Source organism: Podarcis filfolensis (genome assembly GCF_964270895.1).
Source record: "Podarcis filfolensis genome assembly, chromosome: 7".
Lineage (NCBI taxonomy): Eukaryota > Metazoa > Chordata > Lepidosauria > Squamata > Lacertidae > Podarcis > Podarcis filfolensis.
In genome coordinates, this window is record NC_139603.1 from 71,750,444 (window position 1) to 71,777,507 (window position 27,064).

The 27,064-nt window shown below is 42.1% G+C and overlaps 2 protein-coding genes across 5 annotated transcripts; both read left to right on the forward strand.

Annotated features, from left to right (window-relative positions):
- The first annotated feature begins 1,066 nt into the window (after window positions 1–1,066).
- Window positions 1,067–7,260, forward strand: ENY2 (ENY2 transcription and export complex 2 subunit). 2 transcript variants are annotated; one of them, XM_083622392.1, is made up of 6 exons: window positions 1,067–1,201; window positions 2,386–2,456; window positions 4,056–4,157; window positions 5,135–5,205; window positions 5,785–5,859; window positions 7,010–7,260. In XM_083622392.1, the coding sequence occupies exons 3-6, from the start codon at window positions 4,090–4,092 to the stop codon at window positions 7,084–7,086; spliced, it is 291 nt and encodes a 96-aa protein (XP_083478518.1). In that variant the 5' UTR covers window positions 1,067–1,201; window positions 2,386–2,456; window positions 4,056–4,089; the 3' UTR covers window positions 7,087–7,260. The 2 variants fall into 2 exon arrangements, with proteins under 2 accessions (XP_083478518.1, XP_083478517.1); XM_083622391.1 differs by lacking the exon at window positions 1,067–1,201 and adding an exon at window positions 1,435–1,459.
- A 1,516-nt stretch (window positions 7,261–8,776) lies between these two features.
- Window positions 8,777–26,901, forward strand: EBAG9 (estrogen receptor binding site associated antigen 9). 3 transcript variants are annotated; one of them, XM_083622324.1, is made up of 7 exons: window positions 8,777–9,058; window positions 17,490–17,587; window positions 20,420–20,498; window positions 20,624–20,782; window positions 21,783–21,890; window positions 23,471–23,562; window positions 26,396–26,901. In XM_083622324.1, exons 2-7 carry the CDS (start codon window positions 17,505–17,507, stop codon window positions 26,514–26,516), a joined length of 642 nt encoding a protein of 213 aa, XP_083478450.1. In that variant the 5' UTR covers window positions 8,777–9,058; window positions 17,490–17,504; the 3' UTR covers window positions 26,517–26,901. The 3 variants fall into 3 exon arrangements, with proteins under 3 accessions (XP_083478450.1, XP_083478449.1, XP_083478448.1); XM_083622322.1 differs by lacking the exon at window positions 8,777–9,058 and adding an exon at window positions 13,282–16,157 and having other exon boundaries at window positions 17,000–17,587; XM_083622323.1 differs by lacking the exon at window positions 17,490–17,587 and having other exon boundaries at window positions 8,804–9,058.
- Window positions 26,902–27,064: the final 163 nt, after the last annotated feature.

Genomic DNA, 27,064 nt, shown 5'->3' on the forward strand with positions numbered 1-27,064 from the left:
ATGATCCTCTGGTGTCCAACTCTATGATTGCTGGGGTAAAAGCACGTCTTGCAATCTAATCCTGTGGACCTTGCTCAGAAGTAAACTGCACTTTCAAAGGGTTGGGGTTTTTTTTGCTTCCTAGTGACAAGAGTCGATGAGGAGCCCATTAAGTTTGCTAAATACACTTGCGTGCTTTCCTTACGTATTAATTAACCCTGTTTAGCTTTCGCTAGGCATATTTACCTGGGAGTGAAATCAGAAAAGATTTAAGAGTCAGAAATAATAATAATAATTTATTATTTATACCCCGTTCTGGGCGGCTTCAACCGAATATTAAAACAATATAGCATCAGACATTAAAAACTTCCCTAAACAGGGCCGCCTCCAGTTGTCTTTTAAAAGTAAAATAGTTGTTTATTGCCTTCACATCTGCTGGGAGGAAGACCAATATTTTAGCAAGGAATGGGGGAAATTTATAACTTACCTCAAAGACCGTTGTCAACAGTTAAAATCGTTAGTAGGATCGGAATATCACTTGGAGTTGAAGGTTAAATTCTGGACATAATGGAAAAGAGGTAAAGGTTTTGAATTATCATAAAAGATGCGGGAGAAAAGGATTAATAATAGGACCCACAAAGGGGAGGATGGAAGTTCAGGAGATTCCTTGGAATCGTGTTTTTTATTATTTATGTGTGATATATCTCTGTAAAAATTTAATTTGAAAAACCAAATAAATGTTCTTTTTTTAAAAAAAGAAAGAAATTAGCAAAGATTTGCATCTAAGGAAAGCTCACACTGGATGGGAGCAAACTCCTACTGAATTGGGTGAAGTTTCGCAACCTGGACCCCACAAAAAGCAACTTTCCTCCTCCGCCTTCTTTCTATGCCTGCACCACCCTGAATTGAACCCGCGCAAATCTGCGCGGAAAAAACACCCTCCTACGGGTTGCCCGAGTCGAAGCTGCCGAAAGGGATTGTGGGAGACATAGTTTCATCTCGAGACGGGGGGGTGGGGGCTCGAGCAAAGCAGGCGAGCGGCTGGAGGGCCTTCTGGGAGTTGTAGTTCTTTTGCCTTAACCAGGGCTCGCAGAGTTTGCACCCAAGGACTACATTTCCCATGCATCCCTGCGGCGGGGAAGATTAGGCAGGGCGTTGAGATTTCTGTTAAGTCTTGGTCTCGGGAGCAGGACGGGAAGGAATCGGGTCTCCTCCGGGGCAGGTAATCCGACTTGTCGGTGGCAGGGGTGTGGGGGGTGGTAGCGGAGGAGGCGGCGTCTTGGTCGCCTAGACTGAAGAATGGCTCCCTTTCCTCTCCCTCCTTCTCCCTTTTCCCGATTTCCCCACTTGGAATTGACTACTCTCTCTTTCTCTCCCCCCCCCTCCCCATTTCCAGATACGGGTGTCGAGAAAGGCTCTTTCTTTCAGATCCAAGTTCCCCAGTGTAAAATCGGGGTGGCTGTAAAGTCGCCTGACTACAGTAGGTCGCATCTGCGTGTTTTGGAAATTTGCTGGTCAGGCAACTAGAAACGTGCACGCATTTAAAATGGGATGGTGATTCAGGGTGCGTTCTCACGTTAAACGTGACTGTGGCGTGTGCACGCCGGAGTTTCCCCCACTCTGAGAACACATAACGCCTGATTGGTACACCAGTGTATGCGCTTCTGGTTTTGCTGCCGTGCGATAAGCCAGTTGACCAGCCTGGTTTTCAGTATGATTTATTGGCAGCAGTTGTACAGGGCTTCAAATAGGGATCTTTCTGATCCTCTGTGGTGCAGAGTGGGATTGTCCACCAAGTGCTTTACAGTGGTACCTTGGGTTACATACACTTCAGGTTACAGACTCCGCTAACCCAGAAATAGTACCTCAGGTTAAGAACTTTGCTTCAGGATGAGAACAGAAATCATGCTCTGGCGGTGCAGCGGCAGCTGGAGGCCCCATTAGCTAAAGTGGTGCTTCAGGTTAAGAACAGTTTCAGGTTAAGAACGGACCTCCCGTTGCTGCTTCCAGCTTCTGTTTTCTGCTTTTTGCTGAGCACTGTCCATATGCCTTCCTATGTTCTCTGCAAATGCAGAAAGACACGGGTGGAAAGACATCATTGGTGACTACAAATAGTGACCATCAATTGCATTAAAAGCATTACAGTTTTAAACAGGTATAGGCAAACTCGGCCCTCCAGATGTTTTGGGACTACAATTCCCATCACCCCTGACCACTGGTCCTGTTAGCTAGGGATGATGGGAGTTGTAGTCCCAAAACAACTAGAGGGCCAAGTTTTCCTATGCCTGGTTTTGAAGGACAAATGCTTTGTTGTTGTTTTTTCCTTTTAAATTTGACTCGTCATAATGACTTTGCTTCATTATTTCTGATCAGTTTTAAAACTATTAATTGTATCTTCCTTTACAGAGGGAGTGCTGAAATCAGTGGTGATTGAAATCCGTTTGGGAATAGCATAGTGTATGTTCCTTTCTTAAAACGTAAGTTTCTCATCATGCCTCTAGACCAAAATTTTCAAATGTGCACTTTTTGGCTCCTGTCTTTTTCTTTCCCCCTCACAATTTACATTTACTTTTATATACCCCTTTGTGTATGAAGTGAAGGGTCATAGCTCATGGATGGTGCTTTTGCTTTATATGTAGAATGTCCCATGTTAAGTTCCCAGCATCTCAGGGCAGGGCTGGGAAAAATCCCTAACTAAAATACTGGAGGACCACTAACAGTCAGTATAGACCATGAAGCAAGGGTCCAATGGAACACAGGCAGTAGCCTGTATAAGGGGAGGAGCATCTCTTTATCTAACTTGAAATGCACCATTCCTACATCAAGACAGCAAGAGACTTTCATCAATCAACACTTTCAGCCCAGTGCTGGTGCATCTGATATCTGCTTGTCCAAAGCTGCAGATCAATGAAAACATGTGGGGTATCCATTATTGGGATTCTAAAATGATTTTTTTTTAATTAAGAACAAATATTGGGGGGGGGAGATTTAGATTGATGTTGGAGGGGGGAATGTTAACCCTTTCCCTTTTACAGTATTTCCTGAATTTCAGTTGCCCCCAGCTGTTAGTAGTCTCAAAGAAGAAACAAGACTGGTTCCTGTAGTGTACCTTCCTCTTTGGGGCTATTGGTTGCTTTAGGGTTGATTTTAAATGAGTGGGGGGATGGCACAGACAGGACGATACACCATCCTGCCAAAAGCCCACCACATTTTCCCTGTCCCCAGCTGTTCTTAACTGAATCCATGTTTCATTTTGCCAGAAAAAAATTGACCATCATAGTAAATAAAACAATGAGCTCATTTTCACAATATGGTAAGCCAAACCATGACGTACGGAGCCCACAAAAATGTATGTGGTCGCAGAGAGGAGCTTTAAGCTGTTTTGCTGCTCCCTGGTCCTTTTTAATGCTGCAGTGCACTGAACTAAGTTGTTTTGGACTACATCTCCCATTAGTGCTGGCCAAGGATGATAGGAGTTGTATTCCAGGACATCTGGAGGGCACAGGCTGGCAATGGTGGCTGTATACACTTACTTGGGATTAATTGCATTGAATTGAATAGGACTTAGTTCCAGTAAATATGCCTAGGATTGGCACCAGGTCAAAATGTTGGGAACAAAGAGCCACATTTATTGGGAGTGGTTTGGAATTGGTAAAATCTATCAATAAAACATTGCACTTGCATATGATCTCACTGTTCTGGTCTAAGAAAATCATTGTGCTTGACTCTTGAATCAACAACGGAAGTTGTTGTCTTGCCACTGAGGTCCTTGTGTCAGATGGAAAGAATGGATTTATTTAGTATCTTACTACAAAAACAGAACCAACTAACAAAACATTGGAAAATCTCAGAACAGGTCCATGTACTTTGCGATTCCCCCCTGATCAAACCCTGCCCATCCAACCATGTATTGTCACCTTCTGAGACTTGACAACTTTCCTGTTATCAAGTCTCTGGCAAGCAACCACATGTAACTCATGGACTATATTCACTTTGTGTACACCCAATTTAGATGGATGGTGGATGTTGTATCTCAGAAAGGTTCATCTCTGCAATTTTTTTTATTTTTTATTTAGTAGATCGGTTGTTCACAGATAGACTCCCCAAAAAATGAATAAAGATGCCCAAATGAGAGCAAGCATAAACCAAAAGCTAATCGAAACAGGAGAACGAGAACGGTAGGTGGGCTTTGTTTCCTGTTCCACATGTAGAAATATATTGCATCTCTATGGCTGCAGTCATAACCCCACATGGTTAGGATTGGAGACTTCTGTGTTCATTACTAGGGAAAAAAGGTGTGTTAATATACAAAAATAATAATAATAATAATAATTTATTATTTATACCCCGCCCATCTGGCTGGGCCTCCCCAGCCACTCTGGGCGGCTTCCATAGAAACCAAAACTACAGAAAAGTCCTGCTGGATCAGGCCAGTGGCCCATCTAGTCCAACATCCTGTTCTCACAGTGGCCAGCCAGACGCCTATGGGGAATTTACAAGCAGGACCCAAGAACAAGAGCACTCTCCCTTTCTGTGATTTCTAGCAGCTGGCATTCAGTAGCATTACTGCCTCCAATCAAAGAGGCAGAACATAGCCATCATGGGTTGGAGCAACCTATTGCCTTATTCTCCATGAATTTGTCTAAAGCTCTTTTAAAGCCGTTCCCTGCAGCCGTTGTAAATCTGGCTCTGGGGGTCATGGGACAGTTGGGAGGGGTATGCAGGGGGAACTGCAGATGGAGAGGAGAACTGTTGGAAATAACCTCCCTTTTGTCAATAGTGGAGGAATTTGTAGCATCCCCTGTAGCCAGTCGGTACCACTCAGCCTAATTTAAGTACGATTGTACTGACAATAACATTGGTGGGTGGTTGGGACCATGTATGCTGCCCTTAATCACTTGGAGTAAAAAAACAAACTACAAATATAGCTGGTTTGGGATTTTGCTTATTGACTCCTCTGCCCCAACTAGCATGGCTGCAATCCAACAACATCTGGAGGGCTACAGATGTGTCACCCTTGGATTAGGTTTGGCCAGTGCAGATTCCACATTCCAAGCATTTGTTTGTGCTAATCTCTCTTATGTGTGGTAGTTTATATTTGTGGCTTGATAATGCGGTTTACTTTACTGTCCTCTAACGACATGTTGTTTTACAGCCTTAAAGAGTTACTGAGAGCCAAATTAATCGAATGTGGCTGGAAGGACCAGCTGAAGGCACACTGCAAAGGTAATTGTTGGTTGATCTCTGTAATTGTGAATGTATTGACAGAGCTAAGCCATAAATACAAAGCATATGGAAGTGAGTGCCTATATATCTGCATTTTAAAGACTGATAGGTTTTTAAAAAAAAAAAAAAAAACACCTGTCTGTTTCTTTCCACCTCCATTCTAGCAGTTTTAAGCACTGCATTTTAGACCCAGTTCCTTCTAGAACCAAAATGTCTATTCCCAGATTTATTTCACCTTTTGGTGCATAATCATCAGCTGCTTAAAATTTCTATTTTAAAAAAGTTTAATTTTTCTCTCTTTATTATATTTATACCCAGGCTATGCTTCTAACATGCTAAATCTGATAATGATTTCAGAATTAGGTTGACTGAGGTTCCTACTTTTATATGGTCACTAGTTCGAGTATATTTTTCCTTCCTATTTCTGTATAGGTACAATGCAGTCATGACACATCTAATCACTTAAAGTTAAATATGTAAATGCGCTTTGGAATGAGCCGCAATACATGTGTTGAGTTTTTTCATACTGGCTAGGCCTAACATTTTCTAATTTGAAGTATTGTGTGTAACCTTGCTTAGATGTCATCAAAGACAAAGGCCTAGAGCATGTCACGGTTGACGATTTGGTGGCAGAAATTACTCCCAAAGGCAGAGGTAAGAGAAGTAACATTGCTTTGAGACATGCGCAAAGAACAGTGATGTGTATCTGGCTGAGATTTATGTACTGCTGCATCTAGGACAAGGAAAGTGAATCTGGACTGCAGCTTCCATCATTCCTAATCATTGGCCATATTGGCTGGTGCTGATGGGAGTCGGAGTGCAAGAACACCTGGAGGGATGCAGGTTCTTCATCCTTGATCTAGCAGTATGCCACAATTGGTTTATTGTAAACAAGATTCTCTGTCATCTTGAGGCATGTACCTAATGGCGCTCATTTACTTAATTGCGAAGAGATGAATTGAATGTGTTTAATGTGATTAGCCATAGGCAATCAGGAAGGAAGGAAGGAAGGAAGGAAGGAAGGAAGGAAGGAAGGAAAGAAAGAATTGTACTGAGTAAAACACTGGCACAAGCACAGCTCTAGCCACAGGCAACTAGTCACATGTAACAACTGGACATGCGCCCTCAATATTATTGGAAAATGCATCCAGCTAGTTCAGTATTTCCTGATGCGTATTAATGGCTTGGATCCTAATTAGTTCTCAGTGATTGGAAGGGCCTCTTCTGTTTTGTCCAAGCAGAGTTCAAGGTGGATCACAGCAAATTAAACCACTGGCAATAATTAAAGGACATAGAATAGAGTTATAACACAAAAACAGATACAGTAATTTTAGGTAACATCAAAGTTGAATTCAGCCTAGCCTGACTGCCTGGCATTTTTTTACAAATCCATAAAGACTAAGGCTGGGAAATTTCTCTTGGAAGAGAATGACACAAACGTGCCACTGTGCAAAAGTTCATATGATCCATCAATCCAAAGACAGCCCATGGGCTATAGATTGCGACCTGCCAGATGTTCAACAACCCAGAGATACCAACTTCCCAGTAGACCGGAACTATACATGGCTGTTGAGTTTTGTAGAGCCAAAGTTCTCATCTAGTGGGGTTTGTTATTAATCTGGGCTAAACAGGATGAATCTTGAGGGGTATAAAATTGGGCTCTTCACTTCGTATGTATTCTATTAAAATGGTGTTTGCACTGCAGCACTTGTAAGCTCCTGTTGTGACATGTATTGTGGCTACAGCTTGATTTCTCACATCTTTTCCCCACTCTCATCTCTTGCTACCTATTTTTACATTTCAGCCTTGGTACCCGACAGTGTAAAGAAAGAGCTTCTACAAAGAATAAGAACATTCCTCGCTCAACACGCCAGCCTTTGATTTCTTCCATTGAGTCTTACCGTGTTGTATTACGTGAATCTTGCCAGAAACTGGAAGACGTTTTCCCATGCTTTAGGGTTGAAAGTTCACTTTTTTAAAATGTTTAGTTACTGGAAGCGTACTTTGCTACATTGACTTCTTAATTCTTGCTATTTTAATAAAAAATAAAATGAACTGCTTGTGGGTGTATGTTGGAAAGAGATGCCATTTCTTGCCATTAAAAGGTTATTGTGTCGCTTAACATGATTGACATCTTTTTCATCACTATTAACTATTCCAAATGTCTCTTAAAATTGCAGTAGTAGAAATGATAACAGTAGAACACATGCTAGATAAAGTATTTGGTTAACAGCAGAGAAAAAGAAGGATGCCCATATGATACAGGATGGGACAGAGCAGTGATGGGTAGGATTTTGGGTAGATGGGTATTCTCTTAGCCTACCCTTTCCCAACCTGGGAGCATCAATATATTTTGGTGCCCTAGCCTATAGCACTTAATTGTGATGCTGAGTTGAAAGAGATGATATTTTTAAAAGAAGCAATTAAGATTTTTTGGGGGGGGGATATGAGGTCATGGCAAGGGAAGCTAGATTTTTAAGGCAATTTTGACAACAAAATAAGGTAGTATGCCTGCCTGTAAGACTGTGAGATTTGAAAGTGATCTCAGAAACCAAATCTTCCTCTGATGTTATTTTAAGGTCCTGATGGCCTTAAGGAGAAAAAATCTGGACACTAGATGTGCATCTCCCCCCCCCCCCCCCCATCTGATCGAGAACCTTGAAATCCTAATCCATTTTACCCAATGGCATTTTTTAAATGCAATCTTACGTTATCTAGAAACTCCTATTTAATTCAGTGGAATTAATGCTGAGCAAATATGCTTTAGGTTGGTATGTAACATTGCAGACTATGGGATGTATCCAGCTAAGCTTTACCCATTAAAATCAATGGCTCTAAATCGTGTTCATTAATCTCAGTGGGTTTATTCTGAGGAGGATTAGTATTGGATACAGCCTTATTACACAAGAGGAAGGGGTTTGGACTAGAGGATCATCGTGGTCCCTTCCAATTCTATGATGTATTTCCTGGTAGGAGCGGCCGAAACTATTTTTCTATACATGGAATTCAAACAGCACCAGTAGTTAAGAACAGAATGGGCCATTTGCAACAGCAGTTGCTGGTTCCCACATGGCTGGGATAACATTTAAATGACATGTAACTTCTCACTTCTTGTTTATTATTATTATTAATTATTTAAGTTTGTGTACAGCCCTTCATTTCAAGATCACAGAGCGGTTTGCAACAACAAAATACAAAATGAGAACACAGAATACATCATCAAAGAATAACGTGCCACGTCCCAAACGGATGCCTATGTGTATATAAGTAATAATTTGTGTCAGTTTTAAAGCCATCCGAGCCCCCCCCCCCATGTTTTTAAATTTCTGAAGTGAATTACAAATAAACAAAATGTTAATACTCCATTTTTCTGTCAGCCTGACAGTTAATTTTCTTTTGGCTATGCATGCCTCTCATTTTAAAGCCCCGCCCATCTCTCCTCCCCCCGCGCGCCTTCCTCGGGCCAAAGTGCGAGATGACGCCTCGGAAGGCGGAGACAGCACACTGAGGCGCTTGCGCAAAACGCCTTTTCCGCTTCCTGTCTTCTTCCTCGCTATTCTGCGCCTGGTTGGCTGAGAGCGGCGGGGCGCGGTCGGAAGAGGCGGAGTCGAGCTCGCGAGCGGGTCTCCCAGGTGACAGCGAGGCCGGGCTGGCGGCAACGGCCTATGAGGGAAGCAAGCGATGGCAGCAGCGGCGGCGGCGGCAGCAGCAGCGGCGGCAACGGCCACGTCTGAGCGGGAGGCCGCGTCCGCCCTTGAATGAAGGGAGCCCGCGGTCGCCGAGGGAAGCGGCTCCCCCTCGGCTCGCGCCGCCGCCGTCGTGTCGCCTCTTCTCCCGCTTGGCGCTGGACAAGGTGAGCGGGCGCCGGGGAGGCGCTGCCCGCCCTGGAGCCGCCTCATCCCGGGGGGTGAGCTGGGCAGCTGCTTCCCCGGCTCGGAGAGGAAGCAGGCGGGCCCCGTCCCTCCCTCGGCCCGCCTGCGAGCCCTGATGGGGCGGCCGCTGGTTGGCCAGCCGCGGTTCTCCTCCCGCTTCCCAGTGGAGGCTCTACCGCCGGAGCGAGGAGTTCCAGTTTGCCAGACACCCGCTTCCCCTCTGCCGAGCTCAGCTAACCGGGGAAGCCCCAAAAGGTGTTCTTTCCCCCTCCCACCTTGTAAAGTAAGAGTCGCAGTCTTGTTGTGGAAAGCCAGCGGGAGGTGTTCTGCGGCACCCCTTTTGCGAAAAAAGGAGTTTTATTCGGGCATGTTCTTTTTGCTTTATGAGGGGGAGAGAGAAGAGAAGAAGAATCTTTATTTGCAACAGCCACTAGCCATAACAATAAAATAGAATGCGCTGAAGACAGAGGTAGAAACTTAGCTATAGAAAATACTTTTTGGGGGGTTTACATCAATAATCAAATAATAGATCTTATTCTAATTGCCCCGGCTAAAAACCTTGCAGTTTTTCTGTCCCCTGATAATCTCGATGTGCTAAAAGGAAGGACACAGTAGCAGTGGTTGAGTGACCCGGCATGGACAATAATAGAGGGGTAATAACTTCGGTCCTCAAATCTTTATAAAGAGTGCAAGCCAGAAGCACATGAGTAACTGATGCAATACTGCCATCTCCACATGGACATAACTGTTTTTCCAGTGGAATTTTTTGAAATCAACCCTCAAGTCCAGCCGAAGGCAGTATCTTGCGAAAGTGAAAGCGCGCCTGTATTTTGGAATTGTTAAATTTTGCAGATAGGGTGCCAAAGTGTCAAGATGACTAGGTGGAAAATAATCATAGCATGGACAAAATGTCCTTATTGTGGCCAAATTATTCTCTCACTCAATATCATATAGGCGCTGTCTAATTAAATTATTTGCTTTTCTGAAGCCCAGTATTAGTAACTGTTGTGGTGATAAACCAGAAAAGTAAAGCTTTTGGTTGACAATTTTAGTCCAAGCACTCTCATGACAATCTTGCGATGTTGAGGGTAGTAGGCCAGTGGGGTTTAAATTTAGGCAAAGCCATGCAGGAATCGCAACTGAAGAATCCCTGACACATGTCCATCCAACCTCAGGTTAAAAGCCTCTTGAGAGATAGTGCAGGTAAACAGGCACACACACACACATTCAGTATGTTAGTTCCTGAGGTCAGTGGGGAAATGAAACTGGAGGGAATACGGGCAGGGATAACGGCAGTAAAGTGTAAACGTGTGGAAAACACGGTTGCAGTAATCTAGCGGTGTTTATGGTAAACATCCTGGCACTGGTTAGTTAATTAGCATCTGTGGTTGAGTCAAAGGCCATAACCTCGTTTCGAAGCTCAGTTGATAAGCTTGGTTTTCCTTTTTTGGGAATGAGTTGAGTAAAAGTTGGAAGCTGTTCTAAACTAGGTACTATAAATACTAGTGGTAGTTGTACAGTGGTACCTTAGGTTACAGACTCCGCTAACCCAGAAATAGTACCTTGGCTTAAGAACGTTGTTTCAGGATGAGAACAGATATTGCACGACGGCGGCAGCGGGAGGCCCCATTAGCTAAAGTGGTACCTCAGGTTAAGAACAGTTTCAGGTTAAGAACAGACATCTCGAACGAATTAAGTTCTTAACCCGAGGTACCACTGTAGTTCTTTATACAACAGTGCTTCCCACTTGGAACCAAAGCCCACCTTTTAAAAAGGTTTGGGGTGCCCTCTGACATGTGCAGCTAAATAAAACTTCAAGCATTAGGGGACGTGCATCACTAGATAAAAGTTATAGTTCCTCTTCTTCTTTTGAACTTTTACTGTGCCTACCTACATGCATCACTTGTGAGATTGCCTTTTTCTTCAAAGAAATACTGAACTTACTTCTGATATCACAAATTATGAGAACTATATCTAGAGATAGGGAGAATTGACCTTGATCATGTGAGATGCAGAGAAAAGCTCCTTGGCTGTATTTAATGCATGTTATAGTGGATGAGTGGGTGGCGCTGTTGGTAAAACCTCAGTGCCTAGGACTTGCTGATCGTCGGCGGTTCGAATCCCCGCGGCGGGGTGAGCTCCCGTCGTTTGGTCCCAGCTCCTGTCAACCTAGCAGTTCAAAAGCACCCCCAAGTGCAAGTAGATAAATAGGGACCACTTTATAGCGGGAAGGTAAAAGGCGTTTCCGTGTGCGGTGCTGGTGCTGGCTCGCCAGATGCAGCTTCGTCACGCTGGCCACGTGACCCGGAAGTGTCTTCAGACAGCGCCGGCTCCCGGCCTCTTGAGCGAGATGAGCGCGCAACTCTAGAGTCGGTCACGACTGGCCCTGACGGGCAGGGGTACCTTACCTTATACTGGATGAGACTTCAGACAAGTCCAGCATGCTTAAGCTGGTCAAGGAAGGGGTCACTCACTGTAAACTGTTGTATTGACCTAGTATTTGAGGAGGAAAACTCCATGTTCAACTGTCCAGATGTCTTTACTGTATACCTGTTCCCCTAGATTTGATTCATAATAGCACCTCGAGCTGTATAGTTTATTATTCTATTCTAAATAAGTTTGAGTTATGAGATTGACTCTTAAGTCATGGGCATGTCATATTGGCAGTTAAATTTTTAGGATAAGCATTACAGTTACTTTGTGCATGTTTACTTGGAAGCAAGTCCCAGCGAGCTCAGTGGAATTTGATGTTGGTTGGAAGGGAAACTGGCTATCACTCAGGAGTCTTGGTAATTGTGGCTACCAGATTTTTTGCTTTTAAATACAGGGTCATATATTTTAGATTCCATTTAAATTGAACAACTTGAATGCTACACCGTTGATATTTAAAAGGCAAAGCTTCTACTTTATGCATTTGACTCACTCTAGTTGTGACACATTAGGAATGCTGGACATTAGTGGGAGTTGCTGTTTGAGGAATAGCCATTTTTTGAGCCGTATGAGTTGACATTTGTGACAATTTGTTTTTTTGCACCCATGAAAATCCACAAGAGATGTTCATATGCCTAGCATACATTATAGTATGTATTGATGATTACTACTTGTATTGAAAGAAATTAAGGGTTTGCTATATTCAATCTATATATTTTGTCACTTTGAAAAAGCAAAACACCTCTTGGCCCCTAGATGAATTTCCAAGCTATCTGGAAGAGTGGCTAATGGGAATAATACAGTTGTCCACTTACAGCACCCCATAGTCAATTTTGACTGAACTTAACCATCCAGGGGTCCTTTACCTTTACTCCCTTATGAGAATGAGGGGTTATGAACCATATTTTCTCTTAATTGATAAGGGCTGTCCCTTGCTCTGAACAAATTGAGTACTATAGTGCTAAAGAAGAATTCCTGTACCTGTATAGCTAAATGGGGTAAATCAGATAACAAGGACAGGCAGAAAGTAGGGGCAATGCCTATAATTTGAGGGTCTCCTATCTTTTTACTGGGACAAAGGCATAACTTGCAAACCTCTTATCATATATTTCCTTTATTTACCTTTGCTCTAAATGAAAAAGCTCCAACCATTGCATCCTTCACTTGTTAGAGGAGTAGCTTCAGGCCCCTGCTAATTTTGGTTGTCTTTCTCTGCACCTTTTCTACCACAGCAAGGCGCAGTGACTGGAACTGTGCACAGTATTCCATATGAAGTTTGATCAGAGATTTGTATAAGGCCATTATAGTATTGGTCTTTTTATTTTAATACTTTTCCTGTTCATCTCCAGCATGGATTTTGCCATTTTCATAATGCAGGATTGATGTTTGCATTGAGCTATTCAACATGACTTCAAGATTGCTTGCCAGAGTAGTAGCCACTAGATCAGGCCCCGTCATTGTATATATGAAACTAGGATTTTCTTTCCCAGTGTGCATCACTTCCTGCTTAACTAAACACCATTTTCTCTTTTAGTACCCATTCAACTCTTTATTTGGAACTCTTTATTATCCCTTTTCATTTAATCATCCCATTTAATTTGGTGTCACCACAAACGTGGCCACCATATAGTCTAGCTCTCTAAACAACCTACAACAGACAATGTTAAAGAGGTTGTATTGGATTACCCATGGCTTCTGAGATGACAAAGGGAAGTCCAAAAGGATGGCAAACACTATAGGCCAAAAGACCAGTTTTAACTGAAGGGAGAAAAGTGAGTAGGCTGGAGAGAATGCACTAACTGTGTGTTGCTTTGGCAACCAAGATGAACTTTTCTTATATACCTGAGGTATGGCTTGTGAGGACTTGTGCAGAGAGTTATGGGCCATTTACACTTCAGAACAATCCAGGAAAGTAGACTAAGAACGTAGAAGAAGATGATGATGAAGAAGATGAAGAAATGAGACTGGTGAGCATAAAATCATAAAATTGTAAGCTGGAACAGACTCAACTTACAATTCAACCCCCTGCAATGCAGGAGTTCTGCCCACAGCCGTCTCTGGGTGAGCTCAAACCATTAACCTTCTGGGTAGCAGCCAGATGTTCTCTTGGGAGCTACGATTCAATGACAGGGGCTCACTGAATCTGAGATACGCTTAAGGTACATGGTAGGACTACCTCCTTGCAGTGGAGGGTCTTTAAGTTGTGGAAGAAGGTAGAAGGACATTTTCAGAGACAGATACTGTATTTTCAGCCCTTTTTTACATACTCTGAGAAATGCTAGCTCCAGAACTTAAGTTAGTGCTATTATTTACTAGTTCATTGCAGTGTACATTGGTTGGCGGCTAAAGGGGAGGAGCATCATGAATGTCTGATTGTTCTAAATTTATGTTCTTATTTTATAATGCCACTCTTATCTGGTTGCTGTAACTGGTTGGAGCTGTTGGTTGAGAGAGATTATTTTCATGGCAGTTAACAGTTGCATGCTTGTTAACTCTGCAGAATGCATTAGAATCCTTGTGATTTTCAGGTTATGGCTTCAACATCTGTTACTAATAGATACTGAATTTATCCCTGAGAAAATACAGAGCACCTAACTTACCACTTCTGTTTCCATCCTCTTAGGTGTATGTGAACCCTTTGCTTATTGAGGTAACTGTGTTACTATAGGGTTATATCCCCCCACCTCAGTTCTCAGTTGGTGTCAAATTGTTTTCTCTTTCGTTTTTTGGCGGGGGAAGAATTGTGGGTTGTATCCAGCTAAATCATTATTGAAGTAGGTCTGTAGAAATCAACCGTTTTAGGTTAGCCATGTTCATTGAATTCAGTAGCTCTACACTGAGTATAACTTTGTTAGATTCAACCAGTGCTTTTTTCTGGGGGATATGCAAGGGTACGCATACCCCTAAACATTTTGTGAATCTTTGTACTTTTGTCCATTTTCTGTATTTATTTTCCCCGATTTGAACTATAAAATGGTGTTTTTCTTGAGCCAAAATGAGAGTACCCCTAAACATTTTTTTAGGAAAAAAAGCCACTAGATTCAACCCAAAGCGTGAAGATAAACGTTTTTTCTTTCCCAGGGAGAACTCCATCTTGGCCTGCAAACCTAGGCATGCTTAGTTGAAGTAAATATAATAATACACGCATACTTAGTTGAAGTGAATGAAATAATGCTTTTGACATTGATTGGCTTCTGTTTATTTTATACATTAATTCCAGTCCAGGAGAACCTTGATCTTCGAATCTACAGATAGCTTTTTGGAGTGGCTATTTGTCCTGATACACCTGATATGTGCATAGTCAGCTTCTTTGTACATTTTTCTTACTGACCTTTATAAAGCCTCACACAGTTGAGTTACAAATATTTAACTTGTGTGAATTCAGCTTTATACACTTGGCTGAAAAAAGAGGGTTGACCATCCAAGGGGAAGAAATGTTGGCAATCTCACAGTACACTTATATATTTTGAAATGTCTTCAGAAACTTTGTTGCTGTGCCATTGCCAGAAGTTTCCACAGGTAGATAAGCTTGGTAGATGAAGTTGGAGTTGCATGTGTAACCCCTTCTTCTCTCCACTGTGCTTACCTTACTCTTGCCACTGGAGCATCAGTTGCTGCTGAGTATTAAGAGCCTCCCGCCCCCCCCCCTTTTTTTTGAATGATGAAGCACCTTTCCCTCCTAAATGAAGGGCAAGGCAGTAACAGGACAGGATTGTCCGCCTGCCACTATTGCCTTCCATCATGCTATTTACTCTTCTATTCTTCTTGCCATTTACAGTACACTTATGATATATTATGGGATATGAGGATATGCTTCAACCTCATGCTGTCTTAATAAAGTTATTTGTGGTCATAAAATGCAATTCCTATATACAGTTTGTAAAAATAAAAAATCATAGGCATTGTGACATACAGACAAGACCTTGTTAGATAACAAAATTCCAAATATGCTGTAAAGCTCCTGGGAGAACTATACTGTAGTTTCTGTATAATGGAATAGATTTTGGGTTGTGGTACTCTCAATTATTTCACAAAATTGCACTGTTGAAGCTGAAATGGTGATAGTTATTGTCTGAGAATTATTTTTCTATGTCTGAAAGAATTCCTTGATGGTTATTCCCAGGTGAATATGCACAGGATTGCAGGCTTAGTGTTGCATATCATGAGAAAATATAGGGTTAACTGACTTCATGGTGGAAGTAACACTGACTGTTCTGAACTGTAATAAACTCTTGATGAGTGCCAGAATGGTAAGCGTTATGGGCTGTATGTTTACAGAATGGGAGTACAGGAGAAAGTTCATATTTGTATTTTCCAGTTTATGTCTGTCTGTGAATGAGACATAAAAAGATCCAAAATACTATTCACTGCATTAATGAAATCAAGTGAAAAACAGAGTGTGTGATTGACTTTTCATTCATTAGTATAAACTTCTTTTAAAAATTTCAGATTAGCTTCTTGTGAAGCCCTGTTGAAGTGCAGTGGAAATTCACTTGAATAAATAGTCACTAAGTTGATAAACTATGGCAAGTAAGAATTCCTTCCATGCAGGGAATATTTGGTAGGGGCAGAGAAGTGGTTCTTTTGTTCACTTCAGGCTGTTAATGTGTCAGAAGTTATTAACATAGGTTTGTATGGGCAGGCAGGCTAGTAAATTTTCAGTTACAGATAGGTAGCCGTGTTGGTCTGCCATAGTCAAAACAAAACAAAAATTTTTTTTCCCTTCCAGTAGCACCTTAAAGACCAACTAAGTTAGTTCTTGGTATGAGCTTTCGTGTGCATGCACACTTCTTCAGATACACTGAAACAGAAGTTGCCAGATCCTTCTATATAGTGAGAAGGTGGGGAGGGGTATTACTCAGAAGGGTGGTGGGAATGGGTGATTGGCAGATAGCTGTGATGAGCCTGTTGACGACTCTTAACGACTGCAATAGGTCTTACAGGAAAAGTATAAACCAAAAAGTATATACCAAAGTATAAACGGACGTAAATCGGACATCAAGAACCACAAGACAGAGAAACCAGTAGGAGAACACTTCAATCTCCCAGGACATTCTATACAAGATCTCAAAGTAGCTGTATTACTACAAAGGAATTTCAGAAATAGACTGGAAAGAGAAGCTGCTGAATTGCAACTCATTACCAAACTTAAAACCATGGAGAGACCTGGTCTGAACAAAGACATTGGATTCTTATCTCATTATACATGACAAAGCCATTTTTCACCTTCTCACCCCTTGCTTTTTCCTGTAAGACCTATTGCAGTCGTTAAGAGTCGTCAACAGGCTCATCACAGCTATCTGCCAATCACCCATTCCCACCACCCTTCTGAGTAATACCCTTCCCCACCTTCTCACTATATAGAAGGATCTGGCAACTTCTGTTTCAGTGTATCTGAAGAAGTGTGCATGCACACGAAAGCTCATACCAAGAACTAACTTAGTTGGTCTTTAAGGTGCTACTGGAAGGAAAATTTTTTTTTTGTTTTGTAGTAATTTTTTGTGACTTTAAAAATTAATAGTAAGTTGAATGACCTGATGCTGCAGTTACTCAAAACCATTTGTGGAACTTGATAAAGAAGAGAACCACACACTTGAATTACAGTTTTTCCATTTTTATTTGAACTATTTAAGTGTCTGATTCCAAATTATCTTTGTGGGGCTTAGGGAGTGAAGTGCAAAGGCAGTTTAGAGAACCCACCTCTCCCCTAGACCTGATAAATTCAAGAGGCTGCTTATAGTTTGGCTTCTTAATATCTGCTTTCCTTGGTAAAAAAGCAAGACTTGAAGGTGGTCTGAAAAAAATATGTAAACTCATGAATTCAGTGAGCATAAACATAGAAGGGCTGGCTAGGCCTAGTTTGGATGTTACAGCTAAAGAGTGGTTTAGCGAATGGGAATGTGCTGGCTTTGTTCCTGCATCCATAAGGTACTAAAAAGTTGTGTGATACATGTCAGCATAATTGTATTAATTCTTTTGCAGGTGAAGACTTTCACCATGGCCATTACACAGTTCCGTCTTTTTAAAATTTGTACATGCCTGGCAGCAGTACTGTCTTTTTTTAAGCGCTTAATATGCAGGTAAATAGCTTCTCTTGCATGTGATTTTGGTTTAATTGTAAGGTTCCCCCCCCCCTCTTCATTTGTGAAGAACTTTGTTTTCTTATTTAATTTCAGGCTGTGTAAAGCTCTACCTTAATTTGCATGGTTACACGTTTAAATGAGTTGTACCGAAAAGAGTTGTAAAATATATATATATCATTTTATTCCTTTTTGGACTGCTAAGAAATAGCCATGACAGTTGTTTTAAAGCACTGACTTTCACCTCTTCTTTTTGTCATGCTTCATGTCATCTATATAACTTTTTCTGGAACTTCTGGAGTACTTGGAAATGTTGAACAATTTTTTTTCTGGTTTGAAACGACACTTTTAGCAACATAGAAGCTAACAATGTAAACATTTCTTTGGAAAAAGGAAATGCTATGCTGCAAAAGCAACAGAGACTGCTGGGGCACCTTAAGCCACTTATTGTGGCATTAGTGTTTGTGGGCCAGAATCCGCACCTTTGATTGCATAATGAGGTCATTTTAATTAGCTGACATCTGCATTACTGCCCTGGGCTCCTTTGGAGGAATTAATTAAATAGATAAAATCCTGAGTACAGAGAGAAGGGTAAAAAGTCTTCCATTCTTTGTTAGGGACAAAGTCAAGCTGTTCCAGGGAGCAGTAGGTGTCACAATACTTTTCAGCAGTGGGTTTTACCAGAGCTAACTAGATCTTGTATTCATGTGGTTGGGTTTTCTGTCCTCAATATTTATTTGTTTGTTATCTGCATACTCAATATTTTTCCTCTTGATGAATAAGCATAGCTAGATAATACTGTAAATACCGTATTTTTCACACCATAGGACGCACTTTTCCCCTCCTAAAAAGCAAGGGAAAATGTGTGTGCGTCCTATGGAGCGAATGCAGGGGGGAGGCAGGCGAGAAAAGCCCCCAAGGGCTGCACACAAGCTCCGTGCGCTCTTGCGGGCTTTTCCACAGGAGGGAGAAGGGACTGACTGGCCGCATCAGTCCCTTCTCCTACCTCCCAGAAAAGCCAGGAGAAGCCGCGATCTCTTTAAAGGAGTTGCGCGGCTTCTGCCGGTTTTGCGGGAGGTGGGTGAATCCCCCCACCTCCCAGGAAAGCCAGGAAAGCCCTGCGCAGCGTCTCCCGGCAAGGAGAGGCTGCATGGAGCTATGGAGTCTTTAGCCCCACGCAGCCTCTCCTGGGAGGGAGAGGCTGCACGGGGCTAAAGGGGAAGCCAAAACAGCGAGCGGGATCCATCCTGCTCGCTGCCTTGGCTTGTGCCATAGCCACGCGCAACCCCTCCGGCAGGGAGAGGTTGTGCGCAGCCTGTACGCTGCTCTTTGGGGCTGGGGGGGGGATTTTTTTTCTTGATTTCCCCCCCTAAAAACTGGGTGCGCCCTATGGTCCGGTGTGCCCTATGGTGCGAAAAATACGTTAAACATTGAATAGAAACAATTTCAAAAAGTGTGTGCAGCAGTAATTACACTGGTCTAAGGTGCCAATAAAGTGAGATGAGCGCCGCAACCCCAGAGTCGGCCACGACTGGACCTAATGGTCAGGGGTCCCTTTACCTTTTTAAGGTGCCAATGAATCTTTATCTGTTACCCAACCACCACCCCCGGCCAAAAAAACAACAACCATGGACAAATTGAGGCATGCAATTAGTATCATAGAATCATATCATTGGAAGGGACCACAAGGATCATCTAGTCCACCTTTCTGGAATTCAGGAATCTTTCGCCCAAAGTGGGGTTTGAACCCATGGTGCTGAGATTAGGAGTCTCATGCTACCGACTGAGCTATACTACTTTTTTTAAAAAAAAGTAGACGTATGCTTGTTGCTTCTGTAGTGTTCATTCAGTAGTGGTTCTGTGAACTTTAATTTGGTTCAAGATTGAACCTTGAAAATATTAACACTTTACTTAAAAATTAGAAAACAAAAGTACAGTCCATGTGAAGATTTTGGTAGTTACAGCATAGTTCCCATTCCTGGCACGCCTCCCTTATTATTCTCTGGCTTTATACTCACTCACTCACCACCCCCACCCCCACCCCCAATATAAATAGTGAGAAGCATGCATACAATAAGGAATGTTAAACACTGTCCCATCCATTTGGGCTGCATAATTCAAGAAATTTAGCAAGACTTTATCGAACTAAAGACTCAAAGCCGTGTCTTCCAGGCACAGTTCTCTCTTCAAAGTTCAAAGTTCTTTACACACTTCAGTGCCTGTGTTTTGGTACAGAGAAACCATACAGACTACTGCTTCAGTTAATGTCCCAACACAAGGATTTTAATGGCCAGATTCCACAAGAGGAAGAGCAATCGGAAAAGGAAGTGACCTCTTCTTTTTATATATTGTAAAGCGGGGGGAGGCAATAAGATGCTCTCCTTATGGTATGGACACTAACTCCATCAGCCCCAGCCAGCATGTGCAATGGTTGGAGTCAAAGAGAATTGTAGTCCATACTATCTAGATGTCATCACACTGTGTATGTGTTCCCTTCCAAATCACAGATGTGCAAGCAGGAGTCTGTACCTTGGTAAGAAGTAGTCAGGTATGTTGATTCTTATGAAGGAAATCACTTGCATCAGCCGAGAGACACCTACAGTAACTAGGATAGTAGTGGGAGGTCTAAATTAAGATAAAAATATAGACCAGCACTTCTTCAAAAGCAGATATTAATCTTTGCTTGTTCACACAAAAGTTACTAACCTTTTCAATCCACTTCATTTTCACTTAGCTACGTTCAATCATTTTCTTTAACATATTTAGCCTTACTAATAGCTTTTAGCGTTCCGTGTTTTCAGAGCTAAGAAGATCCTTGCCTTTCTTTTTCAGGACTGGAAGAGGGCGAAAACTTAGTGGAGATCAAATAACTTTACCAACTACTGTGGATTACTCGTTGGTTCCAAAGCAGGTAATACCTTTTAATGTCAGTGATTGAACAATAGTAATTCCAAGTGGCTCAGTCAAATATAGATTGTTTTTTATGAGTGTCAAGCTGCAAATAGAAAGCTGAAGTCTCACTGTTTTCACCTTTAGTCAGAAGTAGAAGACTGGACTTCGTGGGATGAAGATGCACCTACAAGCGTGAAGATTGAAGGTGGCAATGGCGATGTGGCCAATCAGCAAAATGGTTTGGAAGAAATGGAGCCTGACTATTTTAAGGACATGACACCAACAATAAGGAAAACACAGAAAGTAGGTTTCAAGCACACGTGACACCAAACATTATGTAACATCTTATGAAGTAGTCCTTATTAGTATTTGGTGCAGAGGAAATTTCTTTGTGTGAATCAGCTGGTCTGGGGCATTTTAGTATTGCAATGCAATAACACGGTTGTATGTGGCAGAGGGATAACATGCAAAATTAAAGGTGTTACTCCATCTTGATCTCTTAACTGGCTAGTCTGGGTTGCTACAAGTACACCAGCATGGATAGTTGCATTATTGCTGCTTGTATCAAATTTTGGAGACTTCAGAGGAAGCTTACTCCTTTCTGTAGCTTAGAACTTCATTTGTAATCAGGTGACTGGCTTGTATGTTTACTGGTGACAGTATGATACGAAGGGAGTTGGTTCAATTAAGCTTTCCAGAGCAGTGTTGACTCGGTTCAGAAGTGTACGAGCCTTCATAAGCTTTGGTTTTGTCCCTTTTCTCCTCCTCGGAATGCACAAAGAGGAAATCATAAGCACCTTTTCTGTTTTTAAACAGGCCATGGGGCTTTGTTTTGCCCAAACAGGGGAAACACCAGTTTGTTTAACTCTGGTTAGTGGAAACACACTGAAATCTGAGACCATGGTTTAATCCTGGCTAAATTCTCGCTGACTACAGCTTAAGTAAAGCAGCGTTACCAAAGTTTGGACATAACGGGAAACCATATTTTAAAATTGGATGCAGATGCTTCTGATCATTTGGCTGCAAGAGGTTGGGAGGGAGAGTGAGCAGCATAAGTCTAAAGGTCATGCAGAGTGGTTCATTGTTTGGGAAGTGTGGGAATGCCTGTGTGCACGAGTTTCCTTCCAATTCACAGATTGGGTGTGAGTCTGTACCTTATTGTCAAGTAGTCAGTTATCATATTGTCATGAGGTATGATTCATTGTGGCCACAGTAGGTTAATAAGCTGAAAATCTTGTAATTCATTCTGTTAATAATGGAGGTATTTATGATATGTTTTCTCTTCTCCAATGTTATATTTCAGATTATTGTTAAAAAACGCGAACCCTTAAGTTTTGGGAACCAGGATGTCAGTGCAGGATTTTCTAGTAGATTAGCAGCAACACAAGACACTCCTTTTATTCATCAGTCTGTAAGTATCTTCTCTGTACTGATCGCTTTCTGTGTTTATGTTTTATCTCAGACGAATGTGTAACTAATTTTGCTTTTTCAGAGGCAGGTTGTTGTTGGAATGTCTCTTAAGGGTACTTTCAAATGCCAAATTTCCAAAGGCAGCACTTTGTTTTAAAGAGTGTATCTTGAAACTTGTTGATTATATCACTCCTACCTGTACTCCTACCTCCCATAATACAAAAGACCTGCTAAATTGCAAAATAAAAATGGTTGAACTGCCAAAGCCTCACCCTTCCAAGCATTGACCAGCTATTTTCGTGGCTTGTTGTAGAGTAGCTTCAGGCATGGCTCACTACACTTTCTTTCCTGCTTATTGTTCTCCGTGGCATGTTAGCCCAGCTGCAGTATTGGTTGATCCAGTCTGCTCCCCCAGCTTTTCAAATTGTAGGATTGCTTCAATTCATTCACTTCCCCCTTAACCCCTATTACAGGGGTATCCAAACTTTTTTCAAAGACGGCCAGATTTGATGAAGTGAACATGCGTGAGGGCCAGCCAAAGGGCCGACCAAAGGTGTTGACCTTTTTTTAGGATTGAAGTTGTTGAGCTTTTTATTGGATTTTACCCCAGGAAATAAACTGCCACAGGGGCCTGATTAAACCGACCGGCGGGCTGGATTAGGCCCCTGAAATGGACTTTGGACATGCCTGCCCTATTACATGCAACAAGTATTTCTATCAAAATTAAGAACTAAACCAGTGCATCCATTTGTTCTCTCTATCGATAAGTGTGGTGATTTTCCACTACCTCCCATGAAAAGGATGTGATGCATTAGACAATTGCCCATAAAAGGAAGTGGTTGTCAACCCCCCAAGCCTGCCAAAAGGCTCCCATGGGTGTCAAGGGGACTCTGCTGAATAGGGTGTGTTGTGTTCAGCGGGGGAGCTTGAGGGTGAAAGGGGGACTGTGGAAAATCAGGTGGAAACACCTTCTCTGAAGACTTCCTGCAGTTCTCCCTTTTCCCCTTTTCCCCCTGTTCTGCAGCCCACCCCATTCAGCAGGGTGCCCCTAATCCTTGGAAGATGCTGAGGGAGGAGGAGCAAAAAAACTCACCTTGTGCTAACTCCCTTTCTTGGGAACATTTCTGGATCCAGTCCTATATATCGTGCCTTTCGTTGACATAAATTTAGGATTTCATGTATGTAAAAACTAGGACGTGACAGAGACATCAGTGATAGTTTGCTTTGTCTGCTAGTAAAAACTTCAGGAGTTTTAGACAGATGTTCCCAAAGGGAATGTTACAATCTAGTTTGGCAGGAACATGGAAGAGTGATGTATGCACAGTTAAGGAATTAATAATGTCTTGGGCCAGCACTAGAAAGCAGAAAATGCTTCTGTGTTTTTGGAAGTTCATTCAACACATAGCTGTCTTCATTATGTACTGTGGAGAGTGGTAGAGTTGCTGTTGCCTAACTAGGATTCCATTCGTATAAATAGGATGACACACATTATTATTCCCTAATGTGGAATAATAGTTTTCTGAGATTTAGCAAGTTGAGTCTCTCTCTATAGATGTGTGTTGAATTCTTGTCCTTTTCCAGCCAGAACTGGGAGACTTGGAGACATGGCAGGAAAACAGAAACGCTTGGGAAGAAGAGGAAGATGCCTCCTGGCAAGCAGAAGAGGTTCTTAGGTAAATTTGCACAATCTTATAATTGGCTGTACTGCAAATATTTGCTGTTAATTAGCAGGCGTTGATTCAGGGATGATGCACTTTTAATCGTGTTTGCATGTAACACTGAGCTATAGTTCATTGTTATATGAATGTACCCTTCAGCTTGTATGCTCCTCCCCAACCCCTTTTCCTTTTCTGATACAGTCATGAGCTATTGGAAACTATTGGGCCATTTTCGCTGGCACAGCGAACTTCAGTGCATGCGACAATTGCGTCAGTGGCCTGATTAGCACAGAACACTGTATGCAACCCATTGCTTGTTTTTGAACAGAAGCATGTTCAAGCGGGTGTTTCATTACACATGAATCCTGAACTGTAGTTTTATTTTAATTGTGGCATAGAAACCAACAAGCTTCATAAACCAGGGTTTGAAATTGGCTTGTGGCGAGTAGAAAATGAAAGCAGCTCACCAGAGGGAGTGGGGAGTGTGCAAGTTTAAGGTCACCTAAGCTCTTCACTGTACTGAGCACAGCATTCATATAAGAGAATTTAAAAGGACAGTGGTACCTTGAGTTACAAACACCTCAGGTTACAAACTCCGCTAACCTGGAAAAGTTGCCTCAAGTTGAGAAATTTGCCCCAGGATGAGAATGGAAATCGTGTGCCAGCGGCGCAGCAGCAGCAAGAGGCCCCATTAGCGAAAGCACGCCTCTAGTTAAGAACAGTTTCAGGTTAAGAACGGATCTCCAGAACGAATTAAGTTCGTAACTAGAAGTACCACTGTAAACAGAAACCCCAAGTATAAAGAGGCAATACAATTACTGTGAAGATTCATAACAGTAAAATCATTGCAATTTGAAAAGCCCCAACACTTTCGTGAATTTAATATTGGAATGCTGTTCCCAGTGCTGCTCACTTGTCACATATCCAGAGCTTTAGGCACCAGGCCAAGAATTTTCTATTCACCCAGGCATTTGATTGCTTCTGTTTAAGGCTGTTTTCTGCTCTTAATTTGAACATTTTATTGTTTGGTTCTGTTTTCTTCTGCAATCCGCTTTTGCAGATTTGGTTTAAAATCAGGATAAAAATTATAGATCATATCCAGTGCTTCAGTTCTGCTGGCATGGTGGACTTTCATGCATGCAGCGGGGCTTCCTCTTCTCTCCGCCCCCCCATCCCCAGATGTTCAAGGGCCCTTCTAGAGCAGATTTTGCAGTGTGCACAGGGAGGAGGAGAAGTCTCATTTACACCAGTGGAAATATAGAATGCAGCCCCTTTTATTTGCTTACTTACTTTTAAAAAATACTATTTATCAATAAAAAGTGGAGAAAAGGCCATATCCAGGGTCTGACTCAGCTAAGAGTTTATGAATGACAGCTTCTCCATACCTTCCTATTGCGTACTTAGTCAGCACAAGAACCCAAATAGCGTGGTTTGAAGGCACAAGAAGCCGTGCCTGGATTGGAGGCTGCCTAGGAGCCACATGTACACCATCTTTCTTTCATGATGGAAGAAAGGCGGATCTGCAGCGTTTGCTAAGGATTCCACGTCATCTTAAGTTGCTGATAAAAAATGGTACAGCGCTTCATTCAAAATCTCATTCTGGTTGGAGAAGCATTGATGAGTGCTGTTTAAGTATGACTATAAAGATGAGCAGGAAAGGTTGTTATAATACACAGCCGTACCTTGGTTCTCAAACAGAATCCGTTCAAGTTCTGATAACATTCAGAAACCAGGCTGTGGCTTCCAATTGGCTGCAGGAGCTTCCTGTACTCAATCACAAGGTTCCAGTTACAGATAGGTAGCTGTGTTGGTCTGCCATAGTCAAAACAAAACAAAAATTTTTTTTCCTTCCAGTAGCACCTTAAAGACCAACTAAGTTAGTTCTTGGTATGAGCTTTCGTGTGCATGCACACGAAAGCTCATACCAAGAACTAACTTAGTTGGTCTTTAAGGTGCTACTGGAAGGAAACAAATTTTTTGTTTTGTTTCAATCACAAGGTGTCAGACATTCGGCTTCCAAAAAAAGTTCACAAAACACTTCAGGGTTTGTGGTTTTCGGGAGCCAAAACGTTCAAGTCACAAGACATTCCAGAACCAAGATACAACACTATACGTATGAGATCTTGGCAAAGAATACAGTGGTACCTTGGGTTAAGTACTTAATTCGTTCCGGAGGTCCGTACTTAACCTGAAACTGTTCTTAACCTGAAGCACCACTTTAGCTAATGGGGCCTCCTGCTGCTGCCGTGCCGCCGGAGCACGATTTCTGTTCTCATCCTGAAGCAAAGTTCTTAACCTGAAGCACTATTTCTGGGTTAGCGGAGTCTGTAACCTGAAGCATATGTAACCCGAGGTACCACTGTAGTTTAAATTGTTGGAAATATTGAATCCTTAAAATAATACCTTCCCTAGCCACCAGAGGGCTCAGTATACATCCAAGCCTCTCCCATTCTTGCTTAAAGAACAATAATCATTCCTTATATTTCACTTTCTTGAGGATTAGTGTTAAGGCCATGGATGGTTTCCCATGCCTTAATCAAAATACATGGTCTGAAATCTTACCCAAACTGCCATGAGAAGGGGTGAATTTTACATCAAACAATGCTCACATCTGTTTTACCTAGCTTATGGTGGTTAACACGTTCCACTGCTTAGCTCTAAATTGTATTGGAAAGTAGATTATATTCCATGGGTAGGCCGCTATTGGTCGCATCTCAGGCAGCCATTAATTCTGTGTCACTGTATTTGTGCACCTTCTGTATACGGAAAGTATTTGCATCCATTAGGTGGAAAGTCATTTCCATCTTTTGCATCCATTGATGCAGTTCTAATTTTTGTCAAATTGCAGGCAGCAGAAAATAGCAGAAAGGGAAAAAAGGGCAGCTGAGCAACAAAGGAAGAAAATGGAGAAAGAAGCACAGCGGTTAATGAAGAAAGAACAAAATAAAATTGGTGTGAAGCTGTCCTAACAACATTTGCCTTGGTCTCACGGAGCCAGCAGTGGGGAGAGAATTCAGCTTCATCATTTTGTATTGATCTCAGTATTTTTAGAACTCCGGCTCACTACTTATTTTAAAGCCATCTTGGAAGAGACGGTTCCTTCTTCCATAAAGCAACTGGACAGTTCAAACAACGACAGCATCATCCCATTTAATCCCATCAAGTTGGGACAGTGTTTCCTGCAGAAGCCCTATCCCCGTGCACTCCCACTGCGAGAAGAGCTGCTACTTCATAAACTCTTCAAATGCCTGTTTTGAAGCTAAAGGGAAAAGGGTGTAAATAATTGAATGATGGCAATCTATTGTCTATTATGCTTATTACGAGAAAGGTGTGTAATTAAATAATTTTAAAGAATGTGTTTCTTCACTGCTTGTTTTCACAAAACCCTGCCTTTACTGCAGTACTAAGTGCCTCATTATAAATTTTAGGGAAGCCAGTTAAGCTGACGGTGTCATACATAGAAGGATAATTTGCTTAATGCCAGCCATGACTTCAGGCAGAAAAGAAGATGTTGCTA